Source organism: Phalacrocorax aristotelis, chromosome 21, assembly GCF_949628215.1.
Source record: "Phalacrocorax aristotelis chromosome 21, bGulAri2.1, whole genome shotgun sequence".
Classification (NCBI taxonomy): domain Eukaryota; kingdom Metazoa; phylum Chordata; class Aves; order Suliformes; family Phalacrocoracidae; genus Phalacrocorax; species Phalacrocorax aristotelis.
The window spans coordinates 6174996-6200493 of record NC_134296.1 but is presented as its reverse complement, the minus strand read 5'-3'; the positions used below and the strand labels follow the sequence as shown (position 1 = coordinate 6200493).

The 25498-nt window shown below is 49.0% G+C and overlaps 1 protein-coding gene and 1 long non-coding RNA gene across 3 annotated transcripts; one reads left to right on the top strand and one right to left on the bottom strand.

Annotated features, from left to right (window-relative positions):
* Nucleotides 1–19: 19 nt before the first annotated feature.
* Nucleotides 20–18254, top strand: LOC142067205 (uncharacterized). The gene is made up of 3 exons (XR_012663929.1): nt 20–1878; nt 3070–3169; nt 5009–18254. It is a non-coding gene; the product is annotated as an uncharacterized LOC142067205 (long non-coding RNA).
* On the bottom strand, nt 13666–25358 carry DYRK3 (dual specificity tyrosine phosphorylation regulated kinase 3). 2 transcript variants are annotated; one of them, XM_075115633.1, is made up of 3 exons: nt 25114–25358; nt 24270–24385; nt 13666–20265 (listed from the first exon to the last, which is right to left on the bottom strand). In XM_075115633.1, the coding sequence occupies exons 1-3, from the start codon at nt 25151–25153 to the stop codon at nt 18694–18696; spliced, it is 1728 nt and encodes a 575-aa protein (XP_074971734.1). In that variant the 5' UTR covers nt 25154–25358; the 3' UTR covers nt 13666–18693. The 2 variants fall into 2 exon arrangements, with proteins under 2 accessions (XP_074971734.1, XP_074971735.1); XM_075115634.1 differs by having other exon boundaries at nt 24270–24381.
* Nucleotides 25359–25498: the final 140 nt, after the last annotated feature.

Here is a 25498-nt window from a genome sequence, read left to right as displayed (position 1 = left end):
TCCCTCCTCCTCCTCCTCCCGGCGCGGCGCGGCCCGGCTCTGATGTCAGCGCCTCGCCGCGGCCGGCCCCGGCCGCCGGGGGAGGGACGGGGCGGGGCGGGCAGCGGGGCCTGCGCCCGCCGGGGCGGGGAGGCGGCCCGGCACGGCCCCGCCGCTTCGCTCCGCCGGGGACCCCCGCCGCAACCCCCCGGCACGGCCCCGCCGCTTCGCTCCGCCGGGGACCCCCGCCGCAACCCCGCCGCTTCACTCCTCCCCAGGCCGACTGGGGGGCTCAGCGCTTCCGAGGGGCTGCAGGACATTGGGGGGGCCCGGTGGGGTGCAGATCTCAGCCACCTGCCACCAAACCGGCTGTTTCCCTACCCTGGTGAGACCCGCGGTGCGGTGTCAACAGGTCGTGGCATTCCCAGTTGTCCGCCCCAGTGACACCCAGTTAACGTGTCTGGCATCTTCTCGGTGGCCCAAAAGCGTCCCTAACCTGACCAAAACAGGCTCTGACGCATCAGCAGCTACTGGCACCCAAGCGCCTTGTTCACCCATTGCTCCATCTCTACCCAATTCCCAGGAAGATGAGATGTAAACACCACCACAGGCACACAGAGCATCAGAAAGGCAGGGGGTGAGAAACCCGTCCAAAAAGAATAACAGCCATCCTGACGGTAACAAATTAACCCCGATTTCTGCATTCAGAATCCAATACAGATACTGACGAGGCAAAGAGAGAAGGGATCTGTGCCAAGGTGCAGCGTACCATGGAGTTCTCTGGCACCCGGCAAAATCCAATGAACGTTTCTTCAGCTGGAGGTCAATGGAGAATCCAGACTTTTCATTTCTGGACATAAAAAGCACAGCCTGCTTGTCACTGATAATCCCTGTTTTCTAAGTAAAGAACACATGTTGGTTGACGTTCATCCCTCGCTCACCCAGCTGTCCCACAAAAAGCAGCGAGCGTGCCCTGCAGAATGGAGATAAAGAAACGCGCCCAAAGCCTTACCAGGAGCCAACAGCAGAGCCTAGAGCAACCTCCCAAGGCCCAGCCACTGCTTTTTGGCAGGCGGGTACGCATCCAGCCACACACACAAGCCCACCCTGCGTGGCAGAGCTGAGGGACTGGTGTGCCACTGGGGCGGCGAGGGGCAAGACACGCTCCCAGGCCCCACAGATCCAGCAGCCGCATCCACGGGGCTGCGATGCAACAGGCAGCCCCAGCCCCAAGCCATGCGCGGGCTCCAGTCTCACCATTAACCATGAACAGCTCTGGAAGCCCCTCTGAAACACCCTGAAGGAGAGTCCTGGTGCACACCGCGGTCAGAAACCACCATCCCCGTTCACCCACACTGGTGTCACAAGGACAGAGCAAGCTGTGGAAGTGGGACTTCCCTCTTCTATTTGCAAGTAAAGGAAAGCAATAGCAAAAGAACACGTCTGCAGCGGTCAGGAGGGGGAACACCAGGCCCACGGTACACGAGACCTGCACCAAGTCCTCAACAAACAGCTGCCTCCAGAAGAAAGCAAATATCCAGAGCCTGAAAGGGGCAGGACAGAGAAGAGCAAGCTGTGAGCTCTGCCGGTCCCTGCACGCAGGCAGAGCCGCTTGCACCGGAGCAGGAGGCACCTGGTCCACGTCTGCCATCCCAGCACCTTCTGTGATCAATAACATCCTCTCGGATTTTTTTAGACAAGCCAATAAAGCCACCCCACGTGTTAAAAAAAAAAAAAAAAAAACCAACAAACCATCTGATGATTTTAAAAGCCGGTTTTTAACCGGTGACTGATCAATAGCTCGGTGAAGCAGCGGATCCAGCTAATCAAAGTACGTCATTAGCAGCAAGAGATGGAGCATCTGTCAGGAGGTGGCAGCGATAGTCACCAGATGGGAGAGTGAGTAAACCTACACCAGGCGCCGGCAGCTTTATAAATAAACCCCTTGTCGAGTTGCCGGTGCCTCTCGCCACAGGCCCCGAGTTTCCCCGCAAAACCCACAGAGCGGCGGGAGGCGTTCCCCTGCTCCCGGCACATTGCGGTGTAAGTGTTCGCAGCAAGAAAATGTCCTGCTGGGAAAGTGGATTAATTCTGGGACTTTGCAGCATCTCCCAGAATCTGATCCTGCGTCATTCACCCCAATTAACGAGGGGCTTGGGGGGGGGGGGGGGGGTGTCAGATCCCCCGTACCCTGTAACAACAGATCACAGCTCTGCTGCCAGCAGCTCGGGGACGGGGTGGGCGGGGGGTGTCTGAGCATTTGCCTTCCCCTATTCGGGCTCGTCTCAGCACGTCTGGGGAAATGAGCCCTTAAGCCCGAGTTTTTCTTTCCGGAGGAATCTGGTTAAAGGAAAACGATTGACCCACTTCACTGCTCCGTTCCCTTTAGTTTCATTCATATTTGCTTTGTAACCCGACCCTTCAGCTATTTCAAAGATAAACACCACTCCAGAGGAGGCACAGTTTGGGAGCCCCACGTCCCAGTTTTCCCATGGAAACCTCCTGGATTACTCATCCGAGGCAGGGGTTCCGCTCTGCCTCCGAACAGCCGCAGGAAGGGCCGACCACCCTGCCCCCGCACCCGGGGCACCCGAGGCACCCCAAAATCCATTTTCCCCTCTTTTTCAACAGGGAGGGGTGACTCCGGGGCCGGGGGTACCCAGCAGGTTACAAAACTCATCCCTCCCCTAACGGCTCCCGGTGCCGCCGCGACCGAACCGCCACGAGGTGGCCCCCGGCCCCCGCACAGCCGCTGCCCGCCCCGCCCCGGGGGGGTCCGGCCGCCGCCACCCCCGCGCCTCCCACCCCGCACCGCCGCACACCGCGGGGTGGGGGGGCGCTTTGCATCGTCCCTGGGTGTTGGGCGGAACCCCGAAGGTCCCCGGGAACCCACCGGCAGCTTTGGGGTCCCCGTCCCTTCCCAGCCCCCCGGTCCAAGGAGGGACCCAGATGTGCCCCTGACCTGTTTGTGTCCCCCCAGAGGGGACCCACCCCGCTGGGGTTCGTGGCTGGTTGCTCTCCCCACATCACAGGGTGGGAGAAGGTCTCGATGTGCTGCAAACCAGCCCTGCTCATCACTTCCCACAGCAGCTCCCTAGGCCTACTAGGAAGGAGGCCAATGCCGTGATTTATTGCAGAGGACCTGCCAAACGCTTTGCAGACCGTCTGGGCTGGACATAGAAGCACCGAGGTGAGCAGCACCCAGCCGCTGGCACACATATTCACAGGAAAACCCTCTCTCCTAATCCCATAGATAGGCTGGAAACAGGCAAGTCCTTAGATTTAGGGACCTATTTCCAGGTTCTCCATTAACTGATTAAAATCCGGCCCAGAAGCACCAAGATACCCATGTCCCCCGCGATCTCTCAGAGGCAGAGGGACACAAGCGTGGAGCACAGCCAGACCCCCTGCCATCCACCCACTCCCCTCCCCACACATCACGCAGCGTTACGCTGCGGGGGGAAGAGCCACCACAGGGAGCCTACCACGGAAGCAGCCCCTTCTGCACAGCCCACCAGCTCTGGCTGCTTCAACCTCTGCTATTAAAACCAAAAACAAACCAACCCAAAACCTGGCTATGAACATCAGGCCCAGCAGCAATGACCTCCACACCTTGGCCATGAGAAAATTCATCTGGATGTGAATGGGAAGCAGATTTTCTCCCCCTACTTCCATGCCCACCTCCATTAGGGAAAAAAGCAACAACCAGCAGCAGGCTCAGCCTTTACATCTACGTGACACAAGCAGCTGATCTGCAAGTAATAAACTAGATTGTTATTCGATTGTAGCAGAGTTACCAGGCAAAATAGTCTGTGAAGATTAGGGTAATGATCATTAAGGCCATATGCATCCTGTTCTTCTCCCCAGGTAGATTTCTACTAGCATGAGGCTGGTGAAAAGCTATCGCACTTAAAAAATGGTAATACCTCTAAATTATCCCACATGCTTTTAGGATAGGGGTAATTGAATTGATGTTAATCCCCATTACAGATATTAATGTCATTCGTAAAGCAATGGGAGGATTGGAATAAGGATGAGACGTCACACTGGAAGTGTGGCTCTGCATGTTTTTTCCATGCAAAGGGAGCCTAGCGTAGCTCTCTGTGTCGGCGAGGGAGATGAGCAGACGCGGTGGGATCTGGGGAGCTGCCGCCCCGCTGCACCCCAGCGGCCAGCCCAGCTCTCTGGGTTGCTTTGCACAGCGCTGCGTTGCTCCAGGGCTCCAGCTCTGCTCTGACCAGCTGCTCCGCTCTCCCAGGAAGCGGCTGCGTCTCAGTGCTTGGAAGCGATCCTTGGGCATGTTTGTGTATCTATTTATAAAGCACTGTGGGATCCTTTAGGATGAAAGGGGCTATTATAACCTGGATTTACTACCCAAAAAGTAACCATGAATTTTCTCCACTTCACCCTTCATTTGCTTGTCTAGAGACAAGTCTGAGCAGTAGCATTTAGATGGAGACCCTCTCTCCTAACCCTGCCAGATCAGGGGATGTTTAGAGCTGGCAATATCAGTCCCTTGCCAGGGATATTCCCCCCCGGCACCACCCTTCTGCGGCAGAAGGAGAAATGCCCCTTGGCACACGGTGGGAAGAGGTGGCAGCTCCAGAGCTGGGCTTCCCCTCGGCAGATTAGCACCCAGCAGGCGCCGGCGTTGCTCGCATACCCGAGTGGGACAGCTCCCCAGACCCGTCCCGCTGGACATACTCTAGCTGACACACAGAGCCCATAATTGCAAGACACGTCAGGAAATATTGGTCGGGATTATCTGTCTGATTGACAGGTATGAGGATTTTCCGCCCCCTTCCCTGGCCAGCGCAGGGGAGGACACACACCCCACGGTCGCTGGACTCAGGGCCAGCGCCCAGCGAGACCCACGGGGGACAGCATCATGCTGTGGGTGTACCTTACATGTGTCCACCTCAGGCAGCGTCCCCACCGCCTCGGGGAGCGTTCGGCCCAAGGAAAGAGCACATTGAAAACACACAAAACCCCCCATCACTGACCAGTTACGCTGCTTTTCTTAACACAGGGTGATTTTTCCACCTGGAAACTGTCCTGATTCATTGCCCACAAGATGATGCCAGATGTACTTCCTGAACTCAGAGTCACAAAAACCGCTAGTCAGAAATACATAAATATATATCTTCTAAAATAATTTGCTTTGAAAGGGATGTAGTCCAACTGACAAGCAAAACCACAGATCGTGCACAAGGGAAAACTGAGCTTGCGAGCAAATATTAGTTCTTGCCTAAGGCACATCTGAGCAGCAGAGCAGCGTCGTGGCCTTGGAGCAAGGAGCAATCAGCTCATGTCCATCTCATGTCCAGCCCTCACATCACTTTTTCTAAGTGCAGGTTTATCTCATTTATTTTCTGAGAAAACCCACAGCAATGCCCTACAGAGAGGGGCTGGGATTTCAGCTCAGCGATCAGACTGAGAGCATCCGATCGTATGACTAAAAGGCGTCCCTCGCACGCCGTGGGTCCCGTCGGAGGGGCACCCAGCTCTCTGCAGCTCCTGGGCCTGTACACAGCCGCCATGACCCTGGGGGTGGTGTGTGTGTGTTTCCAGCCAAACATGTCACCTTTTGTAGCACAGAGCTGCCTGCTTCGCCGCCCGCTGCCCCGATGACAGGCGAGAAGGCAGATCCTGCCTCGTGCCTCCACATCACTTATCGCTATGTGAAATTTAACGGGCAGCTCTGGAGCAGAGATAGGGAGCCCAGAGGCTTCTCTTTGAGTGCGAAATAACTCAGATGAACTTGAACAGACTCAGCTCCTCATCAGCAAGAGGTGGCATTGGAGCAGGTCAGACTTCTAAGGTCAGAAGGGACTGTGCGCTCCCATGCCTGCATGGCACAGAGACCCCTCGCAGGGGCCCAGCTGACAATATTTGTAATCTGAAAAGGTTGCCAGAGGCCCAAAACAAGGAAATAAGATAAACCAGACCCAAAGATGGACCAACAGTCTCCCCAGCCTGAGCCCATCAGCCGAAGAGGATGTGCTGCAGGATCACACAGAGATTTGGAGATCACCTGGGAGGTCCCCACAGGGAAGGTGAAAAACATGGCATAAAGTGGAAAAAGACACAGGGCGGACGCGAGGCCAGAGGAATGGCAGCACACGAGGGTTACAGGCACTGGGCTGTGGCAAAGGGACTTGCTTTGAAACCAAGCATCGTGAGGCGCAGTGCCCCTGGACAGCAGCTCACCCGACGCTGCAGAGGAGCAATGGGGCGAAACCCAGGAGCAGGAGAGGGGTCTTTGCACCAGCCTGGGCTGAACCCAACCTGGCAGGGCCCCCACGAGCCACAGGTGTGCCCCCCTCCCCACGCCACCTCCCAGTGCACTTATATCTGCTGGCATCCACATATAACCCAAATCCCTGCCAGCAGAGAGGAGGCATCTGTGTGACAAGATGACAGAGATTAGCTCCGTTAGCATAAGCAGCTCCTGGGCTGGCCCTAATCCAGAGGGACATATGCAGCCCAGGCGCTGCAGCTCTCCCTCTTCCCTGGGCTGCCCTGAAGGACCTGCGTGAGCTGGAGAAGACAATTTTCACCAGTGTCTCTACATCAGGGTGGGCACCACGTGCCAGCGGGGACCCTGCAAATGGTCCCAGTTCAGCCCAGCCCCTGCTAACAGGGATGGCTCATTCTGCTCCCACGGCTGCCTCTCAGCCCAGGGGTTGCTCTAACAGGAGCACGGTGGCCTCGGGGCAGAGTTTGCCCTCTGTGTTTCTCAACACAGCCTCTCCAGGTGTTTTGTACAGCAAACAAAAGCAGCGCTAGCTAGCTGTAGTTCAAAATGCCCCACATACACGACAGCAACTGCTCTCTGTAGGTTTCCATACAAACCCGGGCAGTTAGGCATCCCAAAAGAAACAGCTTTTTACACCCCACTGCTTGACTTTCACCTGCAGAAAGAGCATTTTTGGGAGCCCAACTTACCTGCAAGCAGAACCCAAAGCAAAGTGCTGAAGAGCTCCCGGGAATCAGCTACAGAGCAAATGGAGGCTCGGTCCTCACCCCTCTGCAGTAGCAGTTACTCCCTGCTAGGAGGGAGGACCAGCACTGCTGGAGGGAAGCTCCTGCCATGGCAATTAACAGCATTAATTGCCAATCACCAGCAGCTGGGCCTCACTGAACCCCAGGCACCCAGGTGTGCGAGCAAGGAGCACCGTCTGCCCTGCCTGCAGGGAGGGGGGAAAGGGGAGCGCGACTCACGAGAAGACAAAAATCGTGTGATCTCCTGAACCCCACAAAAAAGTGGCTGAGAGGGGTTGTGGGCGATGTCTCAGCGTAAGGCACAGGGTGGCCGAAGAGCTGAGGGTGAGGCTGAGGGTCCGCACTGGTGCGAAGAGCGGGAGTTGGGGCGCAGGGAAGCCCGCAGCCCCCGCTCTGGGCACGGCCAGGGTCAGGGCTGGGGGGGCAATACAAGGGACTGGCAGTGGCTCAGCCCTCGCCTCCCCGCGCAGGTGCCCGTGGCAGCGGGGCACTGACGGGGCTTTATCTGCGTTTCTACGCCTGGTGGAAAAACATTTGGGCCACTGAGCGACAGGCTAAAAGTGCCCAGGGTCAGGCAGAGCAGCTGCCGGGGCTGTGCTGGAAGGGCTTTGCTCTGAAACCGCCGTATCCGCCCCGGCGTGCTTAAACCAGTAACACGAGATTACATTGCATCAGGCTGGGACCTGGTATGTGGTGGGAGCCAGAAATAAAACTGTTTGTGTAGCAACTGAAAAAATAGCAACGGGAGCTAGGTGAGGTGTACCTCTCTCCTTTTTTTTTTTTTTAGGCCAGAAATATTAATTTATTTGGGTGGAAGAGATTTGTTTACATTTTAAAGGGGTTTTGCTTGGGATGTGAGCTCCCCAGAACTTCCGCATGCTGCAAGCGGCAGCAGGGGTGTTTCCACGCAGGTCTGTGACTCCCTGGCCCCAGCAACCTCTGCGTTGCCCTTCCATGTACCACAGGCTCTCGGACACTGGTGTACGCTGAGGGACACTGGATGCAGCGCAAAACAGAGCTAGCAGGATGCACATACAGGCTTGAACCAGGCTGTACCCAGATGTTTGGAAGACATCACCTACATTGCTGTGTGCTAGTCCCTTTCCAGCTGTTATCCCCACCTTACGGCCAGGGAAAGGGAGTCAGAGAGGTGATTTGGGCTTATTCGGATAGAATTCAGGTCAGGACCGAGCACTGCGCCAGCGCAACCCCTGCGGTGGCAGGATCCGGGTGGAAGCAGCAAGCTCCACAGCAGGCAGACAGAAAATAAGGCAGATGCTCTGAATAATGAGTGCAAACCAGTTACATAAAAAATAAGAGAATAACTGTCCTGCAAGCATAGGGCCCCTCTGCTCTGCTGCTCAGGGCAGCTCTCCCAGGGCTGCAGCTTCCTGCGTGAACTGCAGACAGGCGAGTGAAGCACAAGGTCACCCCGCAGCTGCAGGCAGAGCAGGAACAACCCTCCCACCTCCCACGCCTGCCACCCCCGCTGCAGGGATGCTTAATCCCTCAGCAGTGCCACGTAGGGAGAACTCTGCAAATAGCGTCAAGGAGGTTAGAGAGAGGGAAAGGAAGGGGGGAGCACGCCTGAAATTAGGTCCACCAAAAGCTGCATTTGTTGTGGCCCTACGGGAAAGTAAAGAGTCTTTCTGTAACGCTGCCAGTTCATAGAAAGGGCCATGGAGTGAGATCAGAACCTGAGAAAGCATTTCATGAAGGCTGTCTAATTCGCCGTATGTAATTAGACCTAACAGCGTGAATGGTGCATGAAGCTCTGGTTTTAGTTTAATAGCAAAAAAAATCATCAGAGAATATTTATAAAAGTCTGTGTCATTCTTGTGCATTTCCATCACATGGGGATGTGTCAAAGGATCATGCGTAGTCCTGCAAGTGCTGAAGAGGGGTCTGGAAATAGTTATGGCAAAGCTTGTGATCCCACCAGACTGGGGAAAAGAAGAAGAAAATCCAGCTTGGAGGTCTTGGCTTTCTTTTACCCTCCTGCCATCTTTCTGCTTCTCCTAAAAGCACCACCAGCATCCCACGCTGTGAGAAATGACGATGAGGGAGGTAAAACGCTGCTGCACGTGTAACTGCAGCCAGAACGTGTAACCAAGCCCTCGGTGGCCCAGTTCCATGCAATTGTCGCTGCAAAAACATCCTGAATCAGCACCAGCTGGCTGGAAAATGAAAGCCGGGCTGTTTGCTCCCCTCTTGCACCTCCCAAAATAACCAGCACCTTCCCTATACTCACCCCTCCAAACACACACACTCCCACCTTTCCCAGCAATTCAGTGACCAGCGGGAGCCGCAGCCGGCACAGCCGGTGTGCCCGGCCAGGTCCTCCCTGTGCCCCTACACCGTGACTGGATTAAAGAAGCATTTTCAAAGATCACCGGGGTGTAAGTATCTGGAAAGCGTTGGAAAAATGCAGTCACCCCCTCCCAGCGCCTGGGGTCCCGTGCGGAGGCTGTGCGGTACTGTGGGGCACCTCCAGCAAAGGGGCAAAACCATCTTAAACCACTCCCATCATTGCCACATTTATCTACATCTAAAGAAGAAATTAAGCACCTAAATCATATCGCATAGAGCAGAAGGTGGGCAGCACGTTTCTTCAGGCACCTCCAGAAGCCCAAGCCTGGAGGCAGCGGCCAAAGAGCTGCATGAGCCCGGGGGGCTGCTTGTCTCCAGCCCCTTTCTATCCCGTGTCAGACCAGAGCTGGCAGCATCGAGATCAAACTCTGCCAAAAGCTTGTTACTCCCTGAGCTCCGCACAGGGCAACAGCAATGAAGGGAATTGTGAAGAGGATATACAGGGGATATACGGCTCATGTCTCAGAGATTCAGCCTCAGACAAATAAAAAAGCCCTCACTGCTTGCTTGCGTGTATCTATTCTGTGCTTACGGCTTTGAGAGCAGAGAACTTCTGGTGTAAATTACTTGCGTGACCTTTCCTGTTTGATGACTTTACAGCTGGCTGCCCACACCTCAAATATAATTTCATTTATGCTATCCGTCATCAACACCTGCTGGCGAGACTGGCAGCTTCTGTCGTTAACGTGATTGGTGCTACTGTCACCCAGCGTTGTGGCAGTGGCTGGGCAGAAGGGGGGCACGCAGATATTGCTGCATTGTACAGCCCTGGGCGGTGCAGGATGGGAATGAGGACTCTGGGCGTTATCGGTCAGACCTGTGATAGTAACGAGTAAAATACTCCTTTTATCTTCTCCTTCTCATCCTGTGGCCACGCCAGAATGAGCAGCACGAGCTGCTGAGGCTCCTGCTGAACGTGGCAGGGTGGAAATCCTATTTTTCCGGTTCTTTTTCCTGCCCTGCAAGACCTTCTTCCATGTGGCCGTCCACTGCACAGCCCTCAAAGGCTCTGCTCTCCCAGCTCCTTCTTGGTTACAACTCCTTGCATTTCCAGGGACGCGCGTCCACAGCAGCCTCCCCGCAGCCAGAAAACTGCCCAGGGCAAGAACTGGCTGCATTGTTTCTTGTCTGGAGACCCCCTTGCTCAACAACACCCTTCTCTAACACAGCGCACCCAGGGTATTCTCACGACGCAATTAAAATTGTGAAGAATTTCAAATTAAATTCAACCTGTTTTAAAAACAATGTCACAACAGCCTCCAACAGTAAATTCTATGGACTAATCAGGCATGTGCTTTATTTCTTTCAATCCCTTTTCAGCTATGCTTAATTACACTTAATCATTATAATCATGGTCTCTGCCTTCCTACCTACAACCCACTTGCCCAGGAAAACAATTCTCTCCAGTACACCTCTCCTCCGCTTGTAAAGCCAATTATTGGAGTTTCTGAGCTAGCGGGAGGAATGCTAATCCTTACATGGCTCCGCTCCTCGCCAAGAGGCTGGGGCTGACTCTGTCATCTTTAGAAAGCGCCTCTCAGCAGTTAAGAACGGGCAGATGTAATTCAGACAACTATTTTATCCCCACAGACAAGCTGAAGCACACTTAAGGGACCGTTCATTAAAACCCCTATCGCAAGAGGCGAGGGAAAAGCTGTGGAGCGCGGGTGGCGACGACCCCTCTCCCTACAGCTCTGCACCGAAGCCGAGAGCCAGATCCCAAACCCTCCTTTGACTCCTAATTTCAGACTTCACAGATGCCTGGGGCACAGATGCCTGCCGCTGCTGGCTGCGACTGCATCAGGTATATCCCTGCGCATTTATTACGCCTGTAGAAACACGGGGGAGAGACAGAGCTTGTACCACGGGAAAACATTTAGTGTACATCACGTGCTGTGTTCAAAGAACATGCATTCACGTGAAGAGAAAAAAAAAAGATCTTCAGAGGAAAAGGCATCTCTGAGCATCTGTGCATGTGGCTGTCCTGAAAGTGTTAGGCTAATTTGACAAGAGGAAAGAAAACAAACCCAACGCTGCCTACCATCCTTTCATCGCCTGAGCAGCAAAGGACTTAGTTTATAAAAAGGAGTAGATGAATCATACGACGACTAGCACCTGCTTGCTGGCTGATGCTTAAAGAAAACCTAATTATGGGCAAAATTCACCTCTTTGGTGCACACATCCTTGAGCCACACGCCGACCCCTCCCATAAGAGCAGCCTGTGTAAGAACTGAAAACAGAGCTGGGAAAGACTCCCCCCACACAGACCGACGTTTCGTTGAGGCCACCCGTTCCAGCAGACAGCTCACTCGAGGGCTCCCGAAAGAGCCGGCCAGGCAGCGCACCGTCGGGGGGCAGGCAGGAGACCCAGCCCCAGCCCCTCGAAAGGCTCCTTGTCGCTTGACACCCAGCAGCCTCGCCTCTTCCAGGGGAAGTTTACAAACATCCTTCCCCTCGTTCCAGCCCAGCGAGCATAAGGACTACTGGCAGACTGAGCTTAACAGCCGCTGAAGTGTTCAGTACCGCCTTGTAACCCTGCGTACGCAGCAGGTTCGAGTGCAGCGCTCCTCTGGAAGGGAGAGCGTGGCAACACCCTGCACGTGGCGAGTCCAGCCATCACTGGTCATTTATACCATCGCTGTTACTGGAAGATATGTCCAAAATGTTCAGGCTGGTAATTTTGAGGCCCTTTGGAATGGCCTTAGGAAGTTCCCAGCTCTTGCTTTCAGAAAAATCAGGTCCCTTCAAAACATATCAAGCAGAAGACCCAAATCTGAAGCTCCAAACCAGCTAGCCACCGTTGAAGAGTCTTAGCTTACAAGTATAAATTAGATAGGCAGCTTAAAAAAAGCACGCAGCCTCGTGCCTTTAAAATGTCAGGTGGCAGAAATTAAAGCGGACAATTTTGTGCTACAGAACAACTCTCTGGCTAGACCGCTGCGGCTGCCGCCTAAAGCCCCGTGCGCCAAATGGACCGGCTACCTGCGCCGGCATCGCCCTCTTATGAGGCAAAGGCTGAAAAGTGAAACCCAGCGAACCGAAAGGAATATTGCTAAATGCAAGTGAACGCCATCATCTTCTTCTGCCTGTCAGAATGAGTCAGGAATCTCCTGATTAATTTTCCCTTCGAGAAACCATGTTAATTAACGAATGGCAATAATTAATAATGGATGGAATATAGCACACGAGCAGCAATGGGCCGGACTCCAGGCTTGCGCCCCGCAGTCCGACTCTTTGTGTGGAGATGCAGGTTTCACATTGACATCCCTCAGCGTAATTTAGGCAGAATTATGTGAATACATCATTAGTACCGGGTTCTCCAGATCCTTAGCTGGCATTAAACAGCGCTCACGTTACCGCACACCGCGCAGCTCCAAACAGCGATGTGATACGATACCCTCCTACGTTACATCAACAAGCGTTAGAGCACGGCAAGATAAGCCTATTATTTTTTTTTTTAAATGAGAAACTGCCACTCGGTCCTACGAAACCCTCGTACAGAGCCCGTCCCGTGAAGATCAGTGACCGCAGCAGACCGAGCAGGCACCGTGCCCGCAGGCTACGGCGCTGCACGTCCGTAAATACACACGCTACGAACAAAGACATTCAACGAACGCTTAAATGCCTGCGTGTGCGCATTCTGTTACCGTTTTAGGGTTGTAAACTTTGTTTTAATCAGACAATTGCCATTCACCCATACGAAAACAAGGAAAACATTCACTCGGTGTTATCTGCAAACTTTCTGTGTGAAACACGCATCATTTAATCACAGAGGTCGTAGCTAGAGACCTTTTTATTGCAGCATGATTTCATCTTCAAACTATTCCAGTATCCACTTGTGTACAGTAGGCTACCCATTTATAGGTTTCTAATAAAAGCAAATCTGCCTTAAGTGGCTATTACTGGATTTCTCCTTTCAGCCTAGGGATAAGCAGGATTCTGGGCTTTAAAAAGATCTCTAGCGGGTCGAATAAGAAAGTGACAACTGAAGAATGCCACGGCAGAACTTCGAGAGGGTCTAATTACAGCGCCGTTAAGGAGAACAACATTTGTCAGATCAGCGCGTTCATCGCGTTTAGCAGAGACACACTGAAATCCCCTCCTCACGCAGAGCCTCAACGTTTTCCCACTGATCTCTAGTTAGATCCCACAGAAGGGGGTGTCTGGCCATAAAGGCGAGTTACAGCACTTGGAGACAGTGAATTCTTTTTTGTTTGGCTGGTTTTGGGCTTTTTTGGGTGGGGTTTTTTGTGTTGTTGTTGTTGGGTTTTTTTAAAATCAATTACTTCTTTTAGGAATTTGCACAGCCTGTTGCTAAAGAAAATTACACATTTATTTTCTTTTAAAAATGAACCGAAATACAACTTTAGGAAATATCTGTTCATTACATTGAGATACATAGTTTGAGACTGACTTATTTCCAAAGTGTTCCTTCACAGAGCGTTATATTCACATGCACCTTATATGTCTTCTACATTCTCCACCACATTACACCTCATCACAACATTTATCATAAAAAGGCTAACCTTTAGACATCGACATTTAGTGTGAACGTCTGCAACGTATAAGAAACCCTGAATAGAAATTTGATTGCACCGAGACAGATGTAGGCTGGTAAAATAATAAGGCACAGTACTATGTATAGGGAACATGGGTTATTTTTTTAGCGACACAGACTTACTGACCTACTTACCCCGTCTGCGAGAACTGTATTTGGATTAAAGTCTCTGCACCCTCAGAGCGCGGGGACAATGTTCACCTATCCAAGACTGCTCTGATGACCCAAGGATTTCACGTGTTATGGTGGGAGTTAAAAAATTGTAAGGTATCAGTGGAGTTTTAGAACATGCAAGGGCTTTTATGGGAAGTATGAAGCGTATACGTTTCCCCAAACCCTCATCAAATTAAACCAAAACCAAAAACCCCCTCCAAAAACCCCGCCATCAAGTGGTATCTGCGATAAACACTAAGTATAAAAACGTGAGGTCCAGCTTTCACAACTGCCAGGTACCCGCAGCTCCGACTGCTCAACACATGCAAAAGCTGCAGGTTTTTTCATCAAGGAAAAGTCCGTCAGCGCAGTTGGTTTTGCATCTCAGCTGGGTACTGCAGGGAAGTGCCGCGGATCTTTCCGTATTATTTTGGCTCTCCACTTCCACACCACTATTAAACTTTGGCAGGCAGGGGATTTGTATCAATCATTTCAGCAGAGATCTCTGCGTGCAGATTCAGCTGTTTGCTTGTATGGCTAGGATTAGCAAGACATTGCCGAGATCAACATGTATATGTTTCACAGCCAAAACAGCTATTAGTATTAAACAAAAAAAACAAACAAACAAAAAAAAAAAAGAGCTGTAGTCTGCAGTGAATATCCCTTTAAAAAGGACCCGAGGTTTATTTCGGAGGTAGTTTTAAAGAGGACAACCATTGCAAAGAACCTCTACTGATAAACTGCTGCTTAAAAAGCTTTCAGCTGCATGAAAGTCCTCACAGGTCACAGCGGTTGTAAACAATTTCAGATTGAGCAACACGCTCACTCTTCCACAAGAGTCACCCGAAAGCTTTCCAGTTAGTCTGCTCTAAATTCTTACGTTACCGGACAACTCCAGTTCCTATTCAAGCTGTATGGGAAGGATCAAAAAAAAACTCTAGCGAAGAGTATCTGTTGTGTGCAGATCTCTATCATCAGGTCACTGTTGCGAAACAAGCTTCCCATTCAGCAGCTGGCGTTAGTAAGATCAAACCTGTAAAGAACTAAACGCAGCCCGGGCAGGCGTCTGCCTGCGGTACCGGGTTCTGCGGGGAAGCAGCGCACCTCACTGTCCCACTGAGTTCAAATAAAAACAAGTCTCCCCCCTGCCGCTTGGACATGCGGAAAATATTTGGACCCCCGTGTAAAAGCAACGTGTATCCGTTGGATGTGATGCTCGTGCCTTGTCATTCATTTATATAAAATATCGCAAAACCCAACAGGTGACAATGCAGACAATAAACCGAGCATGTTATTTACAATACAGAGACTGACAGTGTAGTAAAACAGAGGGAACGTTATAAGGAACATTTTAAAACAAGTTTAAGCGACTTTTATAAATGCAGTGTCTGTTTTGCTGTAAACCCAAGTAATTTGCATTTGTTTTGTGCTAACTTCCTACAAGCACACGACTGAAGTTCCAGTGGAATCTCACTAGTGCCGGCAGATTAACAAACTTGCAAAGCAAAGAGTTACCACACAAAGAAAAGCTGTTCTGTTAATCTATTTAGACAAGTTTAGTTTCAGACAACTTTTAACATTCCAAACAGTACCACAACTAATGAAAATGATGGACTTCTGGCAATTTCAGACCTCGGTAGTCTTTAGCTTTCCAAGGAAGACAGCGTGAATTTGGGATTTGACTGCACCTCAGCAAAGACAGCCCCCGCCCCCACCCTTGATGAGCGACAGCGCCCAGCGCCGCAGCCCAACCCTCCACGCGTGCCCGTGGGCAGCCCCTGCGCTAATTCACAGGGACCTCGGCACGCCACGTGCTCGCAGGGACGATTCCTCAGCTCTCCCCCAGAGAGGAGATTTGTTAGCTCTCTTGGAGGGCTCTCCCAGTTTGGGAATACTGTGTCGCACTATTCACTGAAAGCAAGCATTTTATAAAGAAAATGGGGCTTAGTAGCTGGAAACAAGACAAAAATATTCTCAGCTGCATTCCCTGGTTTATGAAGAAGTAACTTTACTTTTATATAAGTAAAAATCTGCTGAGGCTGCTTCCTTTTCCTTCTCACCTACTATGAGACAACCCAGCAAGACAGTTCACTATGCACTTGATTTTAAAACATGGAAGTCCCAAGTAAGTAAGCTCCACTTTTAAACATGCTCGTCTCATAACAGGAACCTTGTGCAGTCAGGTCATGCTGAACACATTTTCTAGATAAAAAGCAATGTTCTTGCCAGCTAATTACTTTATCTGCAGTTTTACAGAACCAGCCCTTAGTGAGATTACTGTGTGTACACCAGAGGCTTTTAGATTAGAAGTTACCTCATAGTAACCACTTCCCAGAAGCCACAGGAGAATGATTATTCTACGTTTGGCATTTTACAGATGAAAATGGTTTAGAACCAAGACACTCCTCTGTGTTCCTAAGAGAAGACCTGTTTGTACAGCTCCTAGCACCCCAACACCCCACTGCCTTCTGCCAGGCTCCAGACACTACCATCACTTTACAGTCTCTACGTAAGGTGCTTTTCTACACATCTTTCCTAACAAGCTATTGCTCCTGAAAGGTTCTTTTCTCCTCACTTGTAAAAAAATGCATAGAGTAAAGGGCAGAGGAGGAAGAAGAATGTTTCTGGCTCTGAAAACATGCCAATTCTAAAAATCGATGGTATCTTCTCCTGCTTCACCCAAAAATCCACTTCCCTGATGCTCCATTCAAATAAAACTTCACTCAGCCAAGCAAAATAAAAAATACCAGTCATGCATCATTATGAAGTCAACCATGAACATACCATACACGCTGGTATTACTTGTAGCTGCATGGATAAAGGCTAGACTGTTATTTTAATATTATTACTAAGCTTGTTGAATTTACACTTGTGAAATAAAAGAACTCAGAAAAGCCAAGTACACGAGAGCCTTGGTTTAAACAAGAATCCTGGAAAGTTTGGAGCTTTGGCTCTGTCTGTTTGACTTTTTGTACAGGCCTCCGCCCAGTGTTTCACCACTGCTGTAATTAAACAGAGCAGAGGAGAAAATGCAGCCCCATCTTCTCAGAAGGAGGGTCTTGTGTTGAAGATGTGGTCACCTTATCTTAAAAATCACCCTGATAACTCCTTTGTTTGTACACTGGGAGTCTCCTGGTTTTAACACCAAAAGCCTGCTGCAGAGAAACTCATTAAATTTAAAACCTTCTGTTCATAAAAGCTCTAAATTGTATTTAAAATCGTGTTCAGGCACCTGGCAAGAGATCAGATGTTTCTGTAAATGGACTCGAGCCACGTGGCCGCAAGAAGTAACAACCCGAACGAGTTGTGCTGTTGCCATTACAGGTCACACCACCTTTTCATGTTCTTGGAGGATAAAGGAAGAGGAAATACAAGCTCACATATTTCAAGAATGAGAAAAACATAGGCAACTCTCTCCCAAAGACCTGAAGGAATATGATCAGAAATAAAACTATTCTTCCTGTAACGTATTTTGATTTGGCTCCCCCAGTTCACGCACCTTCCCAGTCTTTCCTGGTATTTCACAGATTATGCTTAGATTTCAGGGCACGCTTCCAATTATTAGGTGTGCCCCTCCGCCCCCATTTCCTAGTTACAGTCCTGGGCCTTGCAAACTTCTACTTGGCTGACAGGGGCGGCATGTTTGCTTTTTAATAAAAGAGCTCCATTTAATTAAATGGAATTCACTCTACACAAAAAAAAAAATTAAAATGAGCAGAATCTCAAACATGTATATGAAAGAGCTCTTTACGGTCAACACTTTTGTCTTGGGAACAACACAGGAAAACAAGCAAACACACAAACCCCTGGCAGAACAGATGATTTAAATCTGAGCTCCAAAGAAACATATAATTGATTCATTAGCCCTTAACAAACTGGCCCACACTTGTGATGGAGCAGTCCTGATCTTGAATTCCCCTACCAGGCTCTTAAGGGAAATAGCAAGTGCACAGAAGTTAGTAGTTTTATTTCGATATATCCTGTGTTCCGTGGCATTTCTACGCTCCTTGGCGGGCGGGGAGGGCAGGGATAAAGCAATAAAATCTCAACACCAAATTTTGTCGGTGTCTACATCCCATGGTGTTTTTAAAAATCTCAGCCAGGAAAGTTAAGGGAAAAGCAGTGCAGAGAAAAAAAAATTCTTCAAACATAAGCTAGCAATTTGCAAGTAAGTTCCTAATGCATTACATTAATGCATTTGTGCTTTTGACAATGGGTGTAAAAGCTCTCCCCAGAATAAACAGAGTTCAGTTGGCGATTAACTGAAAATGTCTTTTAAATCAATTTCCCTTGCTGTCTTAAGCAAAAGAATCTGTTAAACTGTCCTGATAAAAAACAGTCTGATTTCTAAAAGAGCATTATTAAATAGCACGTCTGCCAAACTGTCATTTTACTCAACAGCTGAGCTGACCTACCCAGTAATGTAATATGCACCACGTTGTGAGTGAAACAACTGGATAAAAGTTAGCCCTTTAAATGCGTACGTGTTGACTGAACTTTGTATAATTCAAGATGTAGCCTCTAATAAAAAGTAAATCCGTTAAAAACCTCTGCATTTAACTTCCTTACACATTATTAACAAACAATTAAAATACAAGGTATGTATTCTGGAAATACATAATTCCCTATTAGCTGACCAGTTTGGGCAGCACAGTACATAGAGGTATACTGCCATTGGAGTCGGATGTTAAATTAGCCCTCAGCTTGTTCGCTACTCCAACTACAGGAGGCAGCTTGGAACCTATTCCTGTGAAAGAACTTGTGTAGCTAGAAATCCGTTTATTGGAGGTTTTATCAGTGCTGGGCGGTTTGGGCGTTCGTTTACAAATCCAAGGGTGCCTCAAAGCTTGACTCGGAGTCATGCGTGCGGAAGGATCCCAGCTGAGACATTCTTTTAAGAACTCTATAAACAAGGGATCGTCGCAGCCTTTCAATGCCGTCACCCAGTCTTTGTTCCCTGGAGCGCCTCGTATTTTACCCCGGCGCGATCGACTCCCGTTAAGGGTCACTCTTCCGTCTGCATGTGTAGTTACAATGCAGTAGCGAGGATGACCCTTAGAGCTGATGAAGTTCTTGGCTCGCTTGGATTGATCCAAAAGCTTCTGAGGTGGCATTCCAAGAAGTTCCATCATGCAAGCCAACTGGTCTCCCTCATCCTCTCCAGGAAAAAGAGGATATCCAGTCAACAGCTCCACCAGAATGCAGCCAAAACTCCACATGTCTATGGGCATCCCATAGCGACTTCCCAGAATCACCTCTGGTGCCCGATAAAATCGAGACTGAATATATGTGTAGACTCTTTGGTGCTCAAAACAGCTGGACCCAAAATCTATAACCTTGATTCCACTCCTCCCTTGCTGTTTTAGGAGGATATTTTCTGGCTTCAAGTCACAGTGTATGATTTTGTTTCTATAAAGGGCATCCAAACACTGCAATATAGAGTGAGCAAACTTGCGCACCAGTTGGATGCTGAAGCCCTGAAACTTATTTCTTTTAATCAGCTCATAAAGGTTCATACTCAAGAGTTCAAAGGTCATACAGATGTGGTTCCGAAAGGTGAAGCTTTCCAGCATGTGAATAACATTCATACTGCCCGTTTTATCCTGCTTCTTCAGATGCTCCAGAATCCGGATTTCTTCCGCTGCCTGGCGATGGAATCTCTTTTCGTTGCGAACCATCTTTAAGGCTAAGTGTTGGTGGAGTTTGTGATCGTAGACCTTAGCAACTTGTCCAAAACTGCCCTTGCCAATGATTTTGAGTACTTCGTACCGGTAAGCAAGATGGTCGTGGGGCACGTGAATGTAGCTGCCTTGGTCGTCATCATAACCTCCATTGTTGGGACCACCAATAACTCCTTGTCTCTTTTTTGCTGCTGGACCCACAAAGTAAATTTCAGAAAAATTAAATATCTCCTGCTGCTCATAAGCAGATAACTGATGTTTGTACTGTTTGACAGCTTGCTCTGGAGCTTGGGAAATGGCTTTATGTGCTTTTGAGGAACTACCACCACCTTTAGAAGTGCTTACACTCTCTATGCTTTTATCTTTTGTCAGGGAAGGAAGAGGTCTTTCTGAACCAGTAATTCCTGCAGACTGAAGAGTGCTACTCCTTCTGTTGCCAGAGTCCTCAAATAATTGCTCCACTTTGACCTGACTTCCAGCCAGAGGGAGATCCTTCATTGCAAGTTTGTTGCTAGAAACCTACAGATGGATAAACAAAAAAAATAAGCTTTACTGGATCCTGTAAAGCACAGACTAAGAATAAAATCAATACCACATAAACCAAAACCAGTAACAGCAACAGGTTTTGCATTTCTATTGGGAACAAACAGAAAACGGTGGACCTAAACTCACACAAGTGACAAGCACAGTTATGAAAGGGGACACAAAGAGAACACAACTTACTGAAACAAGCACTTGCACAAACGTAGTGTATTTTTAAGTCCATAAAGGGTAAACCCTAAACGGTCAAACACTCAGACACGAACACAATACCTATCTCTGCTAGTATGCACGTAGTCAGCAAACAGCCGGGGGAACAGCTATGTTTAGCTGTAAACGTGGGTGCAGCAAACACAACCAACGACAGATGCAACTTGCACCTGTCTGAAACATGCAACAGAACATGAACGTGCACAGAAGTGTTAGGACTATTGTAAAGACAAGCGTGCCAAAGGAAGACAAAGAAACGACAGCAAGTGGCATAAGGCTGGTGTAACTAAGCTGAACAAGGAGCAAAAGGATGACAGAGCAAGACACGATAAACTATATATTTTTTAAAAAAATTATGTCTTTCCTTTGAAGGGGAAAATACCACCATATCCACAACTCCCTTTGAAATCATGATAGCTGCACAACTATCTTAAGACAGACTTGGAAGTTTTGAATCATCAAGAATATCTCTCACTCCAAGTTTGCCGTCAGTAGTTTGCAACTACTGCCTGTTATTGCCATATGTTAAAGTATTTACATCTGAAATGAGCGCACAGAAGGTGAGAAAAGCACTGTGAATTTTTTCAAGCTTGTCACTTTTACAAATTATTAAATGCTCAACTTCCTGGAGTTCAGTTCCTTACTTGAACAGCAGTTATTCCCCTCTCCTACTCACTGACACTCCATGCTGAGAGACAGCAGAGAGGTGTTGTCTTAGCCTGTGCAAGACTGAAGAAGCCATGACTAGAGTAGCAACATCTGTTTTCCATTTTGTCCTTTAATCTAAAAATAAAGATTTGAGACACATGCCAAACCGAATCCCTGAAAACCAAAATAACTACACGGGAATCAAATGAAAAATATAAATGAGCCTGCAGATCCACAGCAATAAACCCAAATTCCTTTTTAGTTACATACAATCCAGCATCTCAGCGCTGTCAGTAAATAAGGGAAGTGAATGTTCTCGCCAAAAACAACTACACTTTTAAGAGTCTGTTTGTTGGTGCACCATGAAATGTTAGCTCTTGATCACAAGCCCTGAAAAATGGCATTTCCTGCAGAAGTCAGTCCTTATCAATGGTGATTAGGGGCCATCGGATATATCCCACTGAGTTCCACTACTCTGAGTCCTATCAACCCAAAAATACAGTGTACTGTAAGAGACACGCCTTTCCAGAAAGTCTTAAATAAAAAAACAAAGCCCAACCCTGGTAACTTTAAAATAAACGCCTTTTTCTCGGAGTCTGGCTGACCCTCCAAGAAAAGAATTACATTTTTTCAGAACTGGACTATTCAGTCCAGCAGATGCAAACAAGTAAGTTTACGAATAAACAGTGAACATAAGCACAAGGTTCACACTTGTCTGATTTCTGAAGTTTGGGGTTTTTTTTTGGGGGGGAGGGGGGCACAGGAGAGAGGGGGAAAACAAAACCAAAACAAGCCTGTCCTTCTCTTGTAGAAGTCTCATTTTCACCTTTGCAATCAAAACTCGACATTCCTCCTACATGGGTTTCAACTGTACACACAACAGGAGCCGCTATTTATCAGTGCGACTTCAGAACTGACACAACCGCTCCTTTGCGGACGGCCGCCCTGACGCAGAGCGCTGCCGTGGCGGTTTGCATTCGCAGGGCTCTGCGGAGCAGCCTTCTCTAGCTGGATGAACAAATTAAGCACCAAGACTTCAAAATGCGCTACTGTACCGCACCAATTGCTTTCAACTCTCTGATTTCTGACAAGTGGTGTTAACAGCCCGAACGTCATAAATTGTAGCAACGTGACAAAGTGTGAAAGCCTTGCAGTGCTCCATCTAAATATTCCCTATTCAGGAGCAACAGCAACTCCGCTAACGGTCTCTGTGGCAAAAATTCTGTACCTTTGGATTCCTAAATATACAAGGAATTCATGATTCCATTTATCGTGGAACTAGTTCTTAATGAAGAAACTAGAGCTTCAGATCTCAAACCCGACTTAACAGCCACTCAATAGGAAGGACTAAATTTTCATTCCTAGGGGACTACCAAAATCACTCGCCACCTGACAGTCTGACACATAGATCAATCTTCACCTGAACTCAGAGGAGCTGCACTTGAAGTCAGATGACTTCTGGGTAACACCAGCTTGCTTTCAACACCTTTCTTTTACAAATCGCAGGCTGCACAGGTTTTGTTTTATTGATAAAGTGCTATCAGCAGCCAATAAATTACATTGCGACACAAGCAGCACCCGCTTGAAGATTTTCACATACTTAGAAAACTTCATCTTAATTGAGAAGGAAACAGTTAACCCAGTTCCTACACAATTGGTTTTGCAAAAGTGCATCAGTTATTTTCTGAATACTGAATTAAACAACCTGAATTAAACCTCTCAAAGCAGAGATATTTATGCTGTCTTACAGCCGAGATGAAAAGAATGGGCAGCTGCAGACATCAGAAGTTTTCAATTCTCATGTAACATTGCATCGTAACACAAAAATCTTGCAAGAAGGAAACCAAATATCACTGAAGTCCGGCTACTTTCCCATTAAAATTGAACATCATGATTTTCTTCCTTCCACGCTTCATCTCAGCTCCTGCTCCAAGATACCACTAAGGTATTTTTTTGATGTGTCATTATGGCATTTTATAATCCTCAATCTTGTCTTAAGACATTAACAGGCTTGATAGACAAAATACAGATGAAGAATAAGATACATCGGGGGAACAAAGTATTCATGGAGTTATACTAGTATTCAACGGGATAGTTCCATTCTACGGATTTCTGTTCAGTTATGAACAGCTGTAGTTACACTATGACCTAAACATTGCCATTTCAGAGTTCCCACCCCCTGCAAAAAAAACAACCCACTACTGTTCAAACTCTGCTATTCTGCTACATTTCTTCTGCTCTCCCTCAATATTGCCAAAAAGGGAAAACACAGACCCATGCTGCTGCGTTTGCTCGGTGAATGGCACCGACCACATGACTCACTAATATCTGTTACCATGAATTCCCACAAGGTGATGATTTTCAAATGCATCTTACTCAGTGAAGTGTCTATTTTCACATTTTAAAATAAGTGGGGTTTTTAAGCCTGAGCTCCTTCACTTCTGCCAGAATTCAACAAAAGCCAAAGCACATTTAAAAACCATATAAAGGTCAGATCACTGTACGGCTGAACATGACCACTACTGCTCAGTTGAATCAAGTTAAGGAAAGATCCCAGAACTCCACATCTGCTGAGGAAGCACAGCACTTACAAGGCAGCACATTAACACCTGCAGTCTGTAAAAAGCTATTTTGCCAGAAAATGTAGTGGCAGATAATGCCAAAGTTTTCAGAGGAGAAAGACACTTTTGTAAGATCTTTGGCAGCCGCGCAAACCCAAACTGCTCTTTCTGCTGTTCCTAAGTACTTATCTCTTGGAATTTTCATGAGGGAAACCAAAATGGAAACGTGCAAGAGCTAAAGCGAAGCATGTGTGGATTTACATATTTATCAACATACGAGGTGAAACGGCAGAACACTTCAATCATTTGTAAAATAACTTTCTTGATTAAAACATGAGCTGAGGATAGTAAGGATTTCTGAGGCTGCCTAGCAAGTTCTACACTGAACGCAAAACCACATCATTTTTATGCGTAGTAGAAGCAATAACGTTAATAAGCGACTACAAAGCTGCAACATCCCACTTCTTTAATTTATTCTCTATAGCAAGTCATCTAACTCCTTGACAGTTTTCACCGCCACACAACACAACTCCGTGAAGACCCAGACAACTTTAAAATACTCACATTAGATCTTCCAAGGGACGGAAGTCCTGGAGGGCTGTGTTCTTCATTTGTAGGCTCTTGGTACCTGATCTGATCTATCCTCATGTAGGAGTCATATAACCCGTCTCCAAACCTGGCTGGAAATGTCCCACATACAAGCCAGTTAGTCAGAACGATTCACGTTGATACAGAGAGAGACAAATGCTGAAATGTGCCTCACTGAGCACATTTTAGTCCATAAGATCATCAGTTCTTGTTCGTTTATTAAACAATCTTTAGAATTTAACTATATTTTAATAACACAACAGAGTGCAAAGCTCTTGGGAAATCTTAACTTGTGATGCTTTTAATTTAGAGCTTCTCTTTTTTTAATCAACTTCTGCACCACAAATGTATCCTTAAGAAACATTAGCCAGCATGCTCTCCATTTTCCCTTGAGTAGGATAATCCCGAACTAGCCTTGTTGAGAACAACGGGAAACGAGCATACACTTAAACACTTGATAGGACTATCCTTTGGAGTAGGTTATCCTTTAAAAATGATATGTGGGAATTACAGTGAGCAGATTTTCTGCCAGGGCGGGGAGTAAGGTCGCGTCGGTTCGCACCGCAACTCTTGGCAAATACTGTTAAAGAACTTCAAACGGCAGCGCTTAACGCGACTGACTCCGCACCGGGGCCGGGCGGTTCTGCGAGCTGGAGGAACCGCGGGGGGAGCCCGGGGGCTCCAGCCCCGGGGGGCTCCAGCGCCGGCCCTCGGCAGGCCCTCCCCGCGGGACCCCCGCAGCCGCCGCCGGGACGCACCGGGGAGGGCCCGGCGCCCGCCTCAGCCCCTCTCCCGCCTCAGCCCGGCCCCGCCGCCTCACCTGAACCGAGGGGCGCCTCCGGCTTCCTGCCCAGCAGCATGGTGGCGGGGGGGGACGGCCCCCATCCCCCGCCGGGCCCCGCGCCGCCGCCTGCCCGCTCTCCGGGCTCTCCCCGCTCCAGCGCTGCCGCGGCGGGCGGCGAGGCCCCGCTCAGGCTGCGGCCGCCCGCCCGCCCCGGGCCCGGCCGTTGCCAGGGGAACGGCCCCCCGCCGCCGGGCGCCTGCGCACTGCGCCGGGAGGGCCGGCCCGGGGCCGAGGCCGAGGCCCGGGGCCGGGGCCTCGCCGCCCTCGGGGCTCCGCGGGCCGGGGCAGGGCTGGAGGTCCTCCCTCCTCACAAAACATTACTTTTTTTTTTTTTTCTTTAAATCCGTACCCAAAACCTTTG